This window comes from Ambystoma mexicanum, chromosome 13 (assembly GCF_040938575.1).
Source record: "Ambystoma mexicanum isolate Mex_15411 chromosome 13, UKY_AmexF1_1, whole genome shotgun sequence".
Lineage (NCBI taxonomy): Eukaryota > Metazoa > Chordata > Amphibia > Caudata > Ambystomatidae > Ambystoma > Ambystoma mexicanum.
The window spans coordinates 510,860,931-510,876,267 of record NC_090938.1 but is presented as its reverse complement, the minus strand read 5'-3'; the positions used below and the strand labels follow the sequence as shown (position 1 = coordinate 510,876,267).

Here is a 15,337-nt window from a genome sequence, read left to right as displayed (position 1 = left end):
GCAGTGTCATTGCCCCACTGCAGCCATTGCCAGTGGTTGGCACACCGTTTGAGAGGGTGGGCATCGACATAGTCGGTCCCCTTGACCCTCCCACGTCAGGTGGACATCGGTTCATCCTGGTTTTGGTAGATCATGCCACCAGGTACCCTGAGGCTATACCCCTTCGGACTGTTACTGCCAAGGTGGTTGCCTGGGCCCTCCTGAGCATTTTCACCCGAGTTGGATTCCCCAAGGAGGTTGTCTCTGACCGAGGATCCAACTTCATGTCTAGTTACATGAAAACCATGTGGAAAGAGTGCGGGGTAACCTACAAGTTCTCCACTTCTTACCACCCCCCAGACCAATGGTCTGGTTGAGAGGTTTAATAAAACTCTCAAGGGCATGCTAGGTGCTTTGGAAGAGCCCCTAAGGAGGAAATGAGATCTCCTCCTGCCATGCCTGCTGTTTGCTTACAGAGAGGTACCTCAAGAGGGTGTTGGTTTCAGCCCCTTTGAGTTGCTCTTTGGACATCCCGTGAGGGGGCCCCTCGACCTTGATCAGAGAAGGCTTGGAAGCCGCCCCTCCCGGTCCCACCAAGCAAGTGGGGGACTATGTGTTAGGCCTCAGACGGAGGATGACACAGATGATGGGACAAGCAACGGCGAATCTCAAGGCCAGCCAGGAATTGAACAAATACTGGCATGACCTTAAAGCATCGCAAGTGGAGTGGACTCCGGGACAGGAGGCCCTCATGATGGAGCCTACCAAGCCTCGGGCATTGGCAGATAAATGGACTGGACCCTTCCCGATAGTCTCCAAGATGGGCGAGGTCAATTATCTAGTTGACATGGGAATCCCAGGGGTAGCCCCTCAGGTATTCTATGTTAATAGGCTCAAGCCATTCCACAGGCGAACAGAAGTCTCATGTCTCTTGCTGGCTTCAGAGCAAGAAGAGGATGAGAGTGAGCCCCTTCCTGATTTGCTGCATAGCAACCCTCAGGATGGCTCAGTGGAGGGGGTGCAGCTCTCTCCAGATTTGACAACCGAGCAGCAGAGGGCCTGCAGGACTTTGCTCCAGCAGTATGCCTCTCTGTTTTCGCTGACGCCAGGCCTTACACCATGGTGTAAGCATGAGATTGACACAGCGTGCCTGTCAAGAGCAGGAGCTACCGAAGGTCAGATACGGTTAAGAACCACATCCAGGCTGAGGACGCCAAGATGTTGGATCTGGGTGTTATTGAACCCTCAACCAGTCCCTGGTCCAGTCCAGTGGTCCTTGTCACCAAGGCAAGTTCCCAGGCCGGTACCAAGGATTGGAGGTTCTGTGTGTACTACCGAGGAGTCAATGCCGTCACCAAAACTGACGCGCACCCACTTCCCCGGGCTGATGAGCTTGTGGACACCATAGGTGCTGCCAAATTTGTGAGCACCTTTGACCTCACCTCAGGCTATTGGCAAATAGCTCTGATGGACCATGCCAAGGAAAAGACGGCGTTCTCCACCCCAGAGGGACTCTACCAGTTTAGGGTCATCCCTTTTGGGTTAAAGAATGCCCCTGCCACCTTCCAGAAATTAGTCAATCATGCTCTCAGTGGGCTGGAAGCCTTTTGTGTGGCTTATTTAGACGACATTGCCACCTGGGAAGAGCACTTGACACATCTGGGTAGAGTGTTGCGGGCCTTAAAAAGGGCTAACCTCACTATCAAGGCCACCAAGTGCCAGATAGCTCAGGGGAAAGTCACGCATCTTGGCCATGAGGTAGGAGGGGGTCAAATCCAACCTCTCCCCAGTAAGGTACAGGATGTACAGGACTGGGAGACTCCCACTACTCAAACCCAGGTGAGAGCCTTTTTGGGTCTCACTGGGTACTATCGCAATTTCAATGGCGGACTATGGAACCATAGCTGCACCACTGACAGCTCTGACATCACCCAAGCAGCCTAGGAAGGTCAATTGGACTGAGACTGTCAGAGGGCCTTTAAAGGCTTGAAAGAAAGTCTGTGTCGGGCACCCGTGTTGTGTGCGCCTGACTACAGCCGACCCTTTATCGTCCAGACGGATGCCTGCGACACCGGAATTGTAGCTGTCTTGTCCCAGTTAGATGACAAAGGGAGAGAACATCCTATCATATTCATCAGTAGACAACTCAAGGGTAGAGAACTTAGGTGGGCTACTGTTGAAAAGGAGTGTTTTAGTATAGTTTGGAGCCTTAGGCGTTTTAGGCCCTACCTTACGGTGTCTACCTTCAAGGTCCAAACAGATCATAAGCCCCTAAAGTGGCTTATGCAGATGAAGGGTGAGAACCCGAAACTGCTCAGGTGGTCCATTAGCCTGCAAGGGCTAGACTTCACCATAGAGCACAGACCAGGAAAGAGTCACGATAATGCAAATGGCCTTTCCAGAGGGTATGTTGACCGTCTGGATGAGGGTGTCTATCCCGTGGGAGATTAGGCACCCTCCACCTCAGTCTGGGGGGGGGGCGACTGTGATGCTGGAAATGCATCGGAGGGACAGGGCCTCCGTATCCTTGTCCTTTACTGCTTTTCATCGTGTGTTCTGTCGTGTTTTCCGCGCAGTAGTTCATGTGGGACTCCTGGCGGGGCAGCTCTCTTTCTTTTGGTTTGGTGAACGGACCCGTGGGATACCCTTATGGCACCCATGGGTGGGGGTACAACCCTGTGCCCCTAGTGTATGTTTTTGGGCACCTGTGGGTGGCCCACAGAGCAGGGTATGGGCTGGTGGCAGCCCCATGCTGAATTTGACAGGTGCGCGGAGTATCCTCCATTTTGGGATACCTCGGCCCTGCCATTGGGATCAGTTGATCCCTGATGGAAAAGAAGATGGCCCCAGTGGCCTCTTGCTTTCTATTACCCATTACCTTGTTTTCCCAAAGTCCTGGGAAGCCCTGACTCTGTCCCTTCCCCCTGACTGGCTGTTGGATGGAAGTGCCATATGGTGTTGTTGTGAAGGCCCAGTCAGACTAGCTGGAGCCTTCCCGGTGATGTATGTTGTGGGTACCTCCTGTGGGTGGGACCTAGGTGAATAGAGTGTGACACGAATATGCATTCTGTGTTGTGGGTGTCTAGTATCTGGTGGTTGACACAATGACAGACAACCCTGCCCGAAACCAGTATGAATGCAGCTTGGAGTGTTGAATGGCTCGGTACTTGTCCCAATACACATAACTTATTGCGAGTGTCTGGAGAGAAGTTAATGGCCTGAATACCTCGTGTGCCTGATTGGCTGCCTGCCTGCATGAATGCCCGTAGTCGTGATTGGATGCTTGTGTGTGACCCAGCGGAATGAATGGGAGATCAACAGTATATCTGGGGACCTCTCACTGCTAGGAATCGTGTTCAGAAGCTGAAGTCCACTACGACGAGTAACTGGATTAACTGATGCTTGACCTTGAAGGCCTGCTGGACGAGAAGAATTGCTGCTGCTCTCCTTCACAATCTGAAAGCTGCTGTGCCTCCAAGGACTGACCCAGAGAGGACCTGGTAAGGCGCCCTCTTCCCGAGCTACGAGGGACCATCGTGCACAGCTGATCTTTGCCAACGCTCCCTGGTAGACAGACCTTCGACAGGCTGCCGACCCGATACGGGGACTGCTGCGGAACTCCAAGGAGAAGCACCCGGATTGTTGTCCGCCACTGTCGACGACCGCCGTCGCTGACCGGAGCCGACGGGCTCCCGTTTGCCTAAGAACTTCAACTGATCATCGGACGCTCTCGTCTGCATCGGCATCCGCTTGTCTCCCGGTGGAGAAGGCCCGACCGTCGACGCGCCGAGGAGCATCCACCGGTGGGTTTCTCGCCACATACAGACCGCAGAGACGCCGATGACTCGACGCCCTTGCTGGGCCACAGTTCTTCATCATCTCTTTGCGGTCCAGAACTATTGTCACCGAGGTGCCCCGCATGCCTCTTCCTTGCAGGACCCCAACGCTCTGTCGTCGACGAGCACCGCTGGGAACGAAGCTGCCACTTCCTTGCCGTAGTTCACCCTGTTCACCGTCGGATGTTCGACGACCCGTGACTCCCGCCTTAAAGGGAGGGCACTCAGGAAGGGCCGTCGATTCCCCAACACCGAACGGCAAGTTCCCGACACCTCTCGACGATCCGTGGCTCCCGCCTGAAAGGGGGGCACTCAAGAAGGATCGGTCGGTGCATCGTCAGAGAACTCTACTCCACCAGGTACATTGGGGGGGTAAAACCTTAACAGGAAGAAGTAAGACTATTGAACATATGGACTGGGCTTGTGCTATACATCTTTATTTACAGGTTGCCCAGGTGGGGGGGGATCTCCACACAGAACTGCGCCTAGTGGTAGGGGTCAGTGTTCTGCCTATTGTTTCAACCATCTTACGTTCCTGCCTATCTCTATTGCTGGTTTACTCGTTATTGATCTGTGTGACATTATAACCGTACAGTTGATGCACTTTAATGAGATTTGATAACATTAGTGGTACCACTCTAGACGTGTATATATTTATCATTATTGACTTCCAAGTACAAAGTGCGTTATTGTGATCGTGTACATACCTTTGAATATTAATTATATAAAGACTGTGTTTTCAGTAATACAGTGTGTGGACATTCCTTTGTGGGGGCTCGGGGACTACACTGTACTTAAGAACCAGCCCGCATCACCTCCTGAGAAGCTAGGCCTTGATTGCTCGTCCATTGCTACCGTAATAGAGAATCTTGGCTGGGGTCTGCTGTGCCTCTCCTCTACCATATAGAGAGCGGAAGTACAGACACCCCCTACCAGTCTTTACACTGGGTTATCAATGTTTGTGTTGCATGCTGATGACTGGTAGAATCCTTCTCAATTTGACCGCCGGAAATAGTAGCTCTTGTAGAGTGTCGCTATTTGTGGGGTAAGAGAGCTGTTGGTCCAAGATAAGACCCAGATTCCTGGCTTTGGACACAGGGAGGTTATGTGGGCCTAGGGCTGCCAGCCAGAGCATGCGAGTATCAAAAGATTGGGCTGGACTGCAGAGGATGTTTTTATTGTTGCATGTAGGCATTTAGGGAGGGGCAACTGTCCATCACCAACTGTGGGTGGAAGCCTGACATGCTGAGAATCTGGAGGAAACATTGGGCTGGTCGTCACAGTGGATTCTTAGCTGCAGGTCATCCTCATATGGCAAACTGAAGTGATCAATGAATGGATCCAGGGGCCAGATGTCAACCTTAAATATCCAGAGAAATAAGGATGATCCCATGGGAACCCCACAGGCCTGGAATTTGGCCCTCAAAATCAAAGGGCCCATCTTTCTCTCTGCAGTGTGGTCTGTCAAGAAGGACGTGATCCACTTCAACATTGCCCCTTCAATTCCAATACAAGATGGCAAGGAGGACATCAGAATAGTGTGGTCGGCTGTGTCGTACTATGCCGAGTGTTCAAGAAGGATTACTGCTGCAAGGTATTTCAGTATTCATTTTCTAGTGCCTAGTGGGTAGATTTGAGGCTTCTCACTGTGCAGGCCCCCGATTGCTTGTCACCGAACAGTTGGTTAGATTTAGCTGAATACAAGTAGTAGCTGTTTATTGGCAAACATTTCGACGTTTCTTGCACCAAAGGGGATGTTGGGTATTGGTCGACAGCTGGCAGGGGTTGAGGGATCTGCTCTAGGTTTCTTTAGTAACGGTGTAATCAATGCTGATTTGAGAACCATCACAAGCATTCCTGGTGTGATGGATGCATCTGTAATAGGGTTAACTTAGAAGGAGATGAGTTTTGCAAGTTGCAAAAAACATGTGCTTTTGAAGGTTTCATGTCACTGAGGATTTTCAGAGTGTCTTCTCGTAGGATCAGGGTATATTCAGAGAAGTAAGAAGTCAGGTTTAGTTTCCATGGAAGAGGGGAAACTGCATTTGGAGATGGTTAAATTGACGTTTAGATATTTTTCAACTTAGACCTAAAGAATGAAGCCATGTTGTTAAGATCTTGTAGGGTTTCCTCGACAGAAGAATCCTTGTAAATGCAAAACATTGTTCTTGTTCTGATACTGAGGACTATATGTACCAGGAAGTCAATGTTCTTTTTCATTTGGATAGTGTGCTTGTAGCCTCCTGTGTGTCAGAGGCACACCATTTCCATTTTGTATTTAGCATCTATTGATATTTGCCAGATCTGCTCAAGTGTGCAGCCTTCCCCTTTCTGGTCAGCTAATTAAGGATCTATTTGTTATTTTCTTGATTGACAGAATCTGGTCTTTTGTTTTGGAGGGGGTGATATAGTCTTGTGGAATGCCAGTGATAACACTTCAGGATTTGGGAGTATGTTCGGGTTTGTAAGGTGGTAGATGAAAAAGATTTGACAAAAATCCTCTGGTAACCTCTTCTGCAGGAGAATGTGAATCAGTTAAGTAGGCTTCGGTTGATGCTACCTTGGATGAGTTGGGGCCAGGGATAGTACCAGAACAGGGGGGTGATGGTGAAATCTGTGATGGAGCAGGTCCAATTATAGCGAACGTCCAGCATATGTCTCTGTGCTTGGGTGGGCCCCTGGATCAGTGGACGAAGCTAAGGTGGGTCATGATATCCACAAGTTCAAGTGCGGCAGCACTATCTGGTTCATCCAGAAACGTGGTGAGGTCTTAGAGAATGTAACACCTGCTCATGGTAGGCTGGGGCAACCATCTGTCAGATCACGGCATTGCACGGTGCAGGTTGATAGGTCGTTACTTTCAAGAGAAGTGTTTTCTTTCAAGCTTTAGGAAGGGGACACCCCAATTAACGTAACCCCCTTACCAATCCTGCTCCTTTCCCTGCAGGCATAAATCCTCCAACCTAAGAAAGGTTTCTGCTCTATTCTTGTAATACGGGGAGAGGAGACCCGTTGCTATCTGGGGCCAGTGGCTGGCATTACTAGATTGAAGAACAACTCTATCAGATCAACATGCATGTTTTCTGGGCGTCCTAGGCAGATGGGCTAGCCTGGGAAGAGGGATTGTGGGTCATGTGTTGTGGCAGGGACCACTTCTTAGGCCCCTTTATGGCAATCGTAGGCCTACTCTTTCAATTTGTAGCCAATGTCAGCATATGGAGATGGCAGTGCTTGGCTGCATCCTGGGAGCGGGTTAGGAAGTCTGAAGGAGCTGGTGCCCCTAGGATTGCGTGTTTGGGGAGCAGCTTTCCCAGGTCAACTTGCAGTTCTTCTGGCGGTCGTAGGCGGGTGGGGATGGCCTGGGCAGGGGATGGTGTGCCCTGTCTTGTGGCTGTAGCTGCATCTTGAGGCCCTTGATCATAAGCACAGGTTGAATCCTTCAATTAACATCCCTAATGAGCATATGGGGAATGGAAGCACCCAGTCCTATCACTTAGGCAGCAGCAGCCCAGTCCTATCATTTAGGCAGCAGCAGCCAAGCCCCCACTCCAGTCACAATGCTGCTGGTAGCTGTCTGTAGTCTGAAGGGTTTAGAGCATGGCTTGCAGAGGCAGCAGCTTCTTGGGCAAACCTTGCACTTCTTCTAATGACTGCACTTACTGGAGGTTGCCCTGTAGACACATGTGTACAAAATGCCTGTGCCTGCCACACCTCCTATGTACTTGCTTAGTGGGGGACAGCCCCCCAAATGGTCTTCAAGCTCCACACAACCACATCTAAAATCTTGCTTGCTCTTGACTTCTACCCGCAGTGTATTTTTCTCGCCACCTCTCAGCCCTTCATGCCTTGTGTTTTTTCCTTTTTCTCTTGTACTTTTCACTGTGTTCAACTTTTTTTGTTCAAAGCTTTTAAATGTAACGGAGAACCCAATTATACTTAAAATACCAATTAGTTCTGCAAGTTGAGGGTCTTTGGCCACCCATAACTGGTCCTTTATTTAATAACTGCAAGCGTGGTAGTTAGTCTTTTCTATGGTCATTAGTAACAAAAGCCAATAAAATGCAAGCACAGTGGGCACCGATCCATCGCAAAGACAGGGATAAAAGTATTATCTAACTAGGAGGACAAGCAATCAAGCCGATTTAGCAAGGCTGACAACAGAGGTAAAAGGTGAAAACAGCCACAGCTGATGATGATGTTAAACTAAAAATATTTCACCAACACAGCCCTGGGACAGTAACATGTATTTAAACTTAAATCACCATAAAGAGCATCTGCCAAGGCTTGAAGAAAGCATAAACGAGTACAGTAAAAAACCTGAGAACCCATCTGAGAATAAGCAAGAACAGGAGTCCTGAGCAAGGAGCCCTTCTTCCAGAGAACCAGGGGTGGAGCACAGTGTAACACAAGAGAGAGAATGAGTCCTGCCAAACCGGTCCATGGCTGAGCAGATAGAAAAGCAAAGGCTGGATGGTAGTCAAAAGGAAACATAAACAAACCTCAAAACTAGCCATGGGCTAGTGAAAATTGGCTCTTAACGAGTACAAAATGGTGTGATGTGTGCATATGTGGAACTGAGTGACTTTGTATGGCTGGCTTGTAGCTTGCAATTTGATATCTGTACCTCTGAAATATGTGTGAAATATTTAAGTTTAAAATACAAGGTTCAAAAATAAACACATTAAAAGAAATGCAAAGATTGTGACTGGAGGTTGCAGTACCCTTGTGGGTTGTCCTCTCTGCAAAGGCCCACACCCTTTGTTTAAATGGTGGAAGGATGTATGGCTACAGGGAAAGGAACAGGACTGGCACGGGGGCTAGTGGGGGTGAGGAGCAAGTAGGTAGGGAGTCGCCTTCAATGTGTTTGAAAGAAAGCAATTGACTGGAAAGCAGGGAATGTGTACTTGGGTCTGTGGGGGAGCATGAGACCTCGAAAATAACCCGAAAAACGTTTTCAAACTTCCATAAAAGTGTAAATCATGTTTTGACTCGCACACACACACACACACACTATAGCACACTGGCCCAGACGCATCCATAGGAATGGTTCCATGTTGTAGTCCTTCACAACGTGGCAATATTAAAATCCAAATTGCATTCAGCTTGATTTCTGGGTCAGGATTGTTTCCAGTTAGGAAACTCTATGGTTCTTTAACCAGAAGCAAATTTCTTTCCAGATTCTATCTCATGGGCCATCAGATTCCAAAAGAAGGCACATTGCATAATCCTGATTTGCAAACATTTTCCTTTAATACAGACAGCTGCCAAATACTGTGGCTATGTCGCCGCCATATACATAATGCAGCATGGCAACACTGTGCATAGAGTGGTACTACCATGAAATGCCAGAGTAATCAGCTTGTAGGAAAAGAGTCTTACAAGTTGGAAAGAAAGCCATATGGCTAATACCGCGCTCACCCTCAATTGTTGTGCATCACGAAGGGGTCCACAGGCATATACCGTGACGTTCACTGTTTCGTTAAAGGTATTGGAAATGGAGGAATACCCATCAGCGAAGAAGGAACAAAAAAAGGGATGGTCTAAAACCATCAACAATGTCAGGATCAGCCAAACAGTGCAGTGTATCCCCTGCTGTAGACTGACCACTGGTCCAGAGTCCATGTCCAGACCATGATCTATAGAGCAAGGTTCCCGAGGGACAGGGTCAGGATACTGTCCAACAAGGTGGCTCACAATCTCAAAGAAATAATGTGTCCCGATCACAGTGGTGATGCCTGGCCCTATAAGGCCATGGTTGTAGCACGTGGTGTGTGCCTTGGGCGGTGGGTGGCCTCCGATGGTCGCTGGTTCACTTGTGTTTTCAGGTATCCTAAATGGGCATGTGTGTAGTTTGCCATCTTCCCCGAAAGTCCTTCTATGCTTGGCTGTCCCATCTGGGACAGCTCGGGTAGGGAGGGCCAATTCCTTCTTCAAATGGAATGGGAAGGAGGTTTGCTCCCCTCGACTTGGGTTTGAACGCTAGTGTCTTGGGGAATGCTGATGATTTGTTTACTGTCATTCTAGTCTGAGCTGCACTCTGCCCTAGTATTGTTTAGGATATGGCATTCCTAACTCACTCAGCAACCTTGAGGGCATCTGGTGCCCCTGGCTTGCTCATCAACGTAAGAGGATATAGTGCTCTTGGAACCGTCTAAAAAGACCGAATTTATAATCCCAAAAGGGAGAATTCCAAACGGCCGAAAAGTTCAACCAAATCCCCCATTCGGTGGCAAGGGCTGTGGGGGCGTACCCCACACTGTTGTTCACTATAACGTGAGCACGGGTTGCTGGTGTGTCTCCCGCAGCCGATCCTGTAAAAAGTAAAAAAAATGAAACTAAATAAAAATAAAAAAGTAAAGGACCCTGCAGCGCCGGTTCCCGATCATGAAAGTGAAAGGGAACAGGCTTTGCAGGGACACAGCGAGGCGGTGGCACACAGCGAAGTGTGCCGCCGCAAGGTAAGTAGGGGAGTGGGGGCCAAGTCTGAAATGTTCAGGGGAGAAAAGACCTAACATTTCCGCCACAAGCTTCCAGCCCCAATCTGTGCTCTTCATATGGTGCCCTTGACTCATGTCAGCAACCTTCCTAAAACTCTTCCAGTTTTGATTGTTCCTGGGTGGCTACTGTTCCAAGGTCCTCAAGATGCCTCTTGCCTTATTCTGTTGTTTCTGCCTGGGCAGCGGATTTGGATCTGATCCTCTTCTGGTCTAAAGGTTTGTGCACAGGTGACCCCCCAGGGTCTCATCTTCCATGTTGTTCTCCTCAGCCACCTTTTCTTCTCACTGACCTACCACCTGCTGTTTCAGCTCTTGCTCCCCTCGACCTCTTGCTCTTTCTCAGATTCCTCCTCTTCTCCTTACCTCTTCCATTCTCTCCTCCTTGCTCGCTATTCCTCCTCCTACTCTCTCTCTCTCAAGCACGCCAGCTCCCAGTAACACTCTCCTTTACCCCACACAGCTCGTCAAGATTGGCTGCCTATTATGTTATCGTTAGGCTGGCCCATCCCATCCTGGTTGGCCCTGGTACCAGGTGCCCATCTACTCCCTTTGTGCATCACCCCTTGCCCCCTTCTGTAACTCCAGACAAGGGGAGTTTTCCACTGGCTGTGATTGTGTGCTCGCCAGGTAAGGGTCAGGCATGAGTGCCATGGCCGCTCTCGGTCCTCGTGATCTGCTAAGTGAGTTTAGGGGGATCCAGCTCACTCCTCTTGAATGATGTGAGCTTTGTAACCCAGTTAAAGATTCTCTGTCGACTAGTTTCTGGATGAACTGCATTCTAGTTCTGCTTTACCAGTCTTGTGAGTGCTTGGAGAGCTCTGGGTATCCCCAAATTACGATATCCAGGGGTCTCATCAGGGCACGGGTAGTAGCCCCAGGAGTTAATCAGTCTCCACTGGTTGATGTGGCCACAGTCACCTTGTTACAGGTGAAATAACTCCTCGAGGCTACTAGAAGCTGGACATACCAATAGGGAGGTGGAGGGGATACGGAACGCTGGTACCTTATTAATCAAACCATCTCGTGCGTGAACCTTTCTAAAGTAAGTGAGCCCCGCCCGAAGGGTTGTGAGAGTCAAAACAGTGGAAACTGAAAACATCCCCCAATACACCCCAAGGACAAAGTGGGACAGACATTTTTACGTCCGAGTGCAGTTGTAATGAGCAGACCTAGGACCTCGAAACATTGTGTGTCCATGTGTTTCTCAAGCCTAAGTCTGGGCTGCATGCCTGGCTCATACTTAACATACGTTAATAAATTAACAGAACTACAACGAATCATAAAATCAACACTCTAGTTGACATGTCCGCTACTATATGGGGGTATATGCTCCTAGGTCTATTTGTTGGGCCACAAATCTCAAAAGATTTACATCAAATAACACCCTTAAAATTCCAAAATAAGGCATGATCAAATCCGGGAAGATGGACCCAGATGACATCATGCGAGAAATCTTATGCAATCACCATAGAGTCCAACTGGGAGCTAGCCGGCCCCCACTGACATTGTTTATTAATGTCATTTCAAATGTAATGCACATCTGTGTGTTCTCTCTTACAGTGTTTTCTCGATGTAAACAGGAACCACTAACTCAATTGAGAATTGTGCAACAATGAGAGTTACTGTTTTGATGCCTTACCTCGTTGGGGTTAACCACGGTTGCATATGAAGTTACCTTCATGCGATATGTTGTTCCATTCACAGTACAGTCATGATCTTTCACACTCAGTACTCGCCGGGCCGCTAAAGGGAGGAAAAATGGCAAAGTATTTTAGCAGGTCAACCAAATGATGTGTACCATTTACAAGTAAGCAACTTTAGGAGTGTACATTTGCTGCTCCAGAATGATAAGAGTGGTGACATCTATTACCCGTATCATATACTAGTTCGTTTTGCACTGCGGCGCAATGCCCTGCCACACAGTGACTATAGAGAGAGAGAGAGAGAAAAAAAGCAGGCAAACCGTTTCCCATGTCTCAGTTGTATCTTTGTTTGTGTTCAGAGTATTTGCACCCACAATATTTTTGTTGGCAGTACTTTCCTGTTTTTAGAGAGTTAAAGTGTCTGGTATAGCCCTTATCTGTTTGGCTGATCCTAGGTCTTCTACAATTCTCCAGCAGGGCGGTGCCAGAGCAGTTTCCCATCCAGTTCCTCGAGTGGGCAATCCTGTACACAACGTACCTTTGGCATCCTCAAACGTAATAACTGCACACGCCGGTGGTCCAGGGTCTATATGGATATCTTCAATCTCTGCGCTTCCATTCTGAGAGCGCAGGAAATGGATGGCAAGTTTATCCTTCACCCTCTCGGAAGTAATGTTGATGGGTATTCCCTCCACGCGTACCGTTTTTCGATCCATGCTCTTCGACTCTGCAGGAAACCTGGGAACGCAAACAAAATACTATAATTTGTCTCCAATTCTTAAGTCTTCAATCTTTGTTCACACTGTATTTATTTTACTGATGTAGAAGTGCCAACAAAGTGAAAACATAAATTTTGGCAAAACAATAGAGTGGCAGGAAGGAACCTTGTGGCACTACACTTTTCTCCCTGACGTTTCACTTGTACATAAGGACAGGGGACCAGAGGAAAGCTGGTTGTGGGGGCAAAAGGTGTGGTGAAGAGGGGATGTATCCAGAGTTGGTGGGTCGAGGTGGCCAGCCTGATCCTTGCAGTGGGGACAGGAGTGGGCTGGGGGCCGCCACAAGCAGTTAGATTCTGGATCTGAGGCGGGGGTTTGGAGGATCCACTGACTGCCTCCCTTGCCCTATGTGTAGGAGGCCGAAAGATCACAACATGGGCCCTAGCGTAAAATCGGTCCTTTAAGACTCCCCGAAACCTGATGCACTGCAACTAACACCGAGCCAAACTCCTTGTCTCACTGATGAAAGAGGGTAACAGAGCCTCCCGCTAATGGAAAAACAGTTCCACTTCTGGGAAAGACTTGTTGTTGTGAGGATAAGTTACACGGTCCCAGCGCGCAAACTGCTTGCACCATGCATGCACACAGGACAGCGAAAGCAAGATTCCAAGATGGAGAGGATAGACATTAAAGCCGTGTTCCACCCTTATGCAGACCCCAATCATAACAAGGGTCACAGGGTGAGCATCAAAGTCTCACCTGTCACGTACCAGACCTAATAATGAAACACACACGCAGCCCCTTACTGAATGCCCGGTCCTGCGGAGGAGTGAGTGGCTGGAAGAAGGGGGAACTCCAAGGGTGAGATTGTGGATTGATGTAGTCAGAGCAGGGTGTGAGCTAAGAGCAGACAGTGGATTGGAGTGAAGATCACTGTAGGAGCAGGCAGGGAGGATGGAGAGGAAGGAAGGAGTGGATATAAATAATAGGGGGAGGAGGGAGCGAGGTTGGAGGCGAGAGACTAGGCAGCAGAGAATATGTGGGGGATGGGGTGAGTAGGGGAAACTGGGAGGAGAAGTGGAAAAAAGGGGCAAGGAAGGGAGAGATTTAGACATCAACTGAGGAGAGTGGGAGTTGGAAGAGTAGGAGGAGGACGAGAACAAGTGGGAAGAGGAAGGGAAATGTCTGTGTAAGGTCCGGGGAGGGAGGGCTAGAAGAGGGGGGAGAATGTGGGCTGTGGGACGACTCACTCCCTCCCTTAGAGCTGAGAAATCTTACTGGCTATTCCGAAAAGCACTCAAAACACAGCTCTCCGCATAATAAAGAACTGTATCTGTCAATTGTATGCCGACAATAACATGCATGACCATACTGCTGCGCAATAATGTTGTTCTTGGTTGAGCCTGCATTACTGATGCATCTCATGATAACTGCATGACAAGCTACACCTACATGACATGTACCTGTAACAGCGCCTAAATGCCTGCGGGTTGCCTGCGCGCTTTATAAATGAAATAACTAAATAAATAAATGTCTCAAAAACATCATTTGGAAGATGTAGCGTGTGGAGGAGAAACACACTTGCAGTGTACAGTGAGGTGATGCAGGTGGATCCCAAAATTCACAGGAATCCACTGAGGAGGGCAGAAGGCATGCGCACATAGCAGGGAGATGGTGGGGGAGGGAGAAGGGAGGCAACAAGTGAGAGAGAGGGAGAGAGGAGGAGAGAGAGAAAGGGGGCGAGAAGAGAAAAAGAGGGGCGAGAGAGAGAAGAGCGAAAAGAGGTCAGTGAGGGAGAGAGAGAGAACGGGAGCGAGGAGGAGAGAGAGAAGAGAGAAAAGGGGGAGAAGGCAAAAAGAGGGGGAGAGAGGGAGGGATAGGGCGAGGGAGGGAAAGACACGGGCAGAGGGAGGGAGACAGAAAGGAAGAGAAGAGAGACAAGGGGAGAAAGAGAGAGGGATAGAGACAAAGAGGGATAGAAAAGAGGGGGAAAGAGAAAGAACATGCGCCATGGCTAATCTAGACTGAGCAGGTGGCGAGGTATCGATGAGGAAGGAAGCTGGAAACCAAAACCCCAAATTCCTACTCCAAAGAGCAAGAGGCCAAGGGAACGCAGCACATGAGGAGAGACGTCTCATCTAACTCAGGACCTGCATGATCTGTGATGACTCTTTCACCAACTGGAGCTCGTCTCCTCTACACACTCAATCAGCAGGAATGCCATGGATGTGAGGCCGAGCAGCTCGGGAACACCATGTGCTTCCCAGCAAGACTGCCAAGCAGTGAGAAGAGCAGATACTTTAGGAACATGTTGATTCTTTTGACCTTGACTTTGTAAAATAACCAAAAAACAACTGTCCAGGTCTGGCCTCTTTGTGCCTTCAGAGGGTTTGCCTTGACCAAATAAGGCCCCCGCTGGAATGTTTACAGAAATGTAGCCCCCGCCAGGAAGTAATACCAGATACGAACATTGAGTAATCCCACCCTCTAAAGCCTAACTACGCCAGTGATGCTGCCCAGAAAACCCTTGTAAGAATTCCCATTGGACAATCCACTGTGTTCAATGCATTCCCATCCACATAGTCAGGTGCCCACTAGAAAAATGCAATCTTGGGCCCGCACTGCGCGTTTGACTCTACTACGGGTGCTAATGCCACCAAACT

The 15,337-nt window shown here is 49.0% G+C and overlaps 1 protein-coding gene across 5 annotated transcripts in view; it reads right to left on the bottom strand.

Moving 5' to 3' along the window:
* Positions 1–15,337, bottom strand: part of LOC138521404 (serine-rich adhesin for platelets-like) — a 282,350-nt gene that overhangs the window by 128,289 nt on the left and 138,724 nt on the right. For all 5 annotated transcript variants that reach the window (XM_069634193.1, XM_069634192.1, XM_069634195.1 and 2 more), the window contains 2 exons: positions 12,494–12,693; positions 11,952–12,055 (listed from right to left, as the gene is read on the bottom strand). In XM_069634193.1, the coding sequence (XP_069490294.1) occupies positions 11,952–12,055; positions 12,494–12,671 (282 nt within the window). In that variant the 5' untranslated portion in view covers positions 12,672–12,693. The remainder of the gene's footprint in view (positions 1–11,951; positions 12,056–12,493; positions 12,694–15,337) is intronic.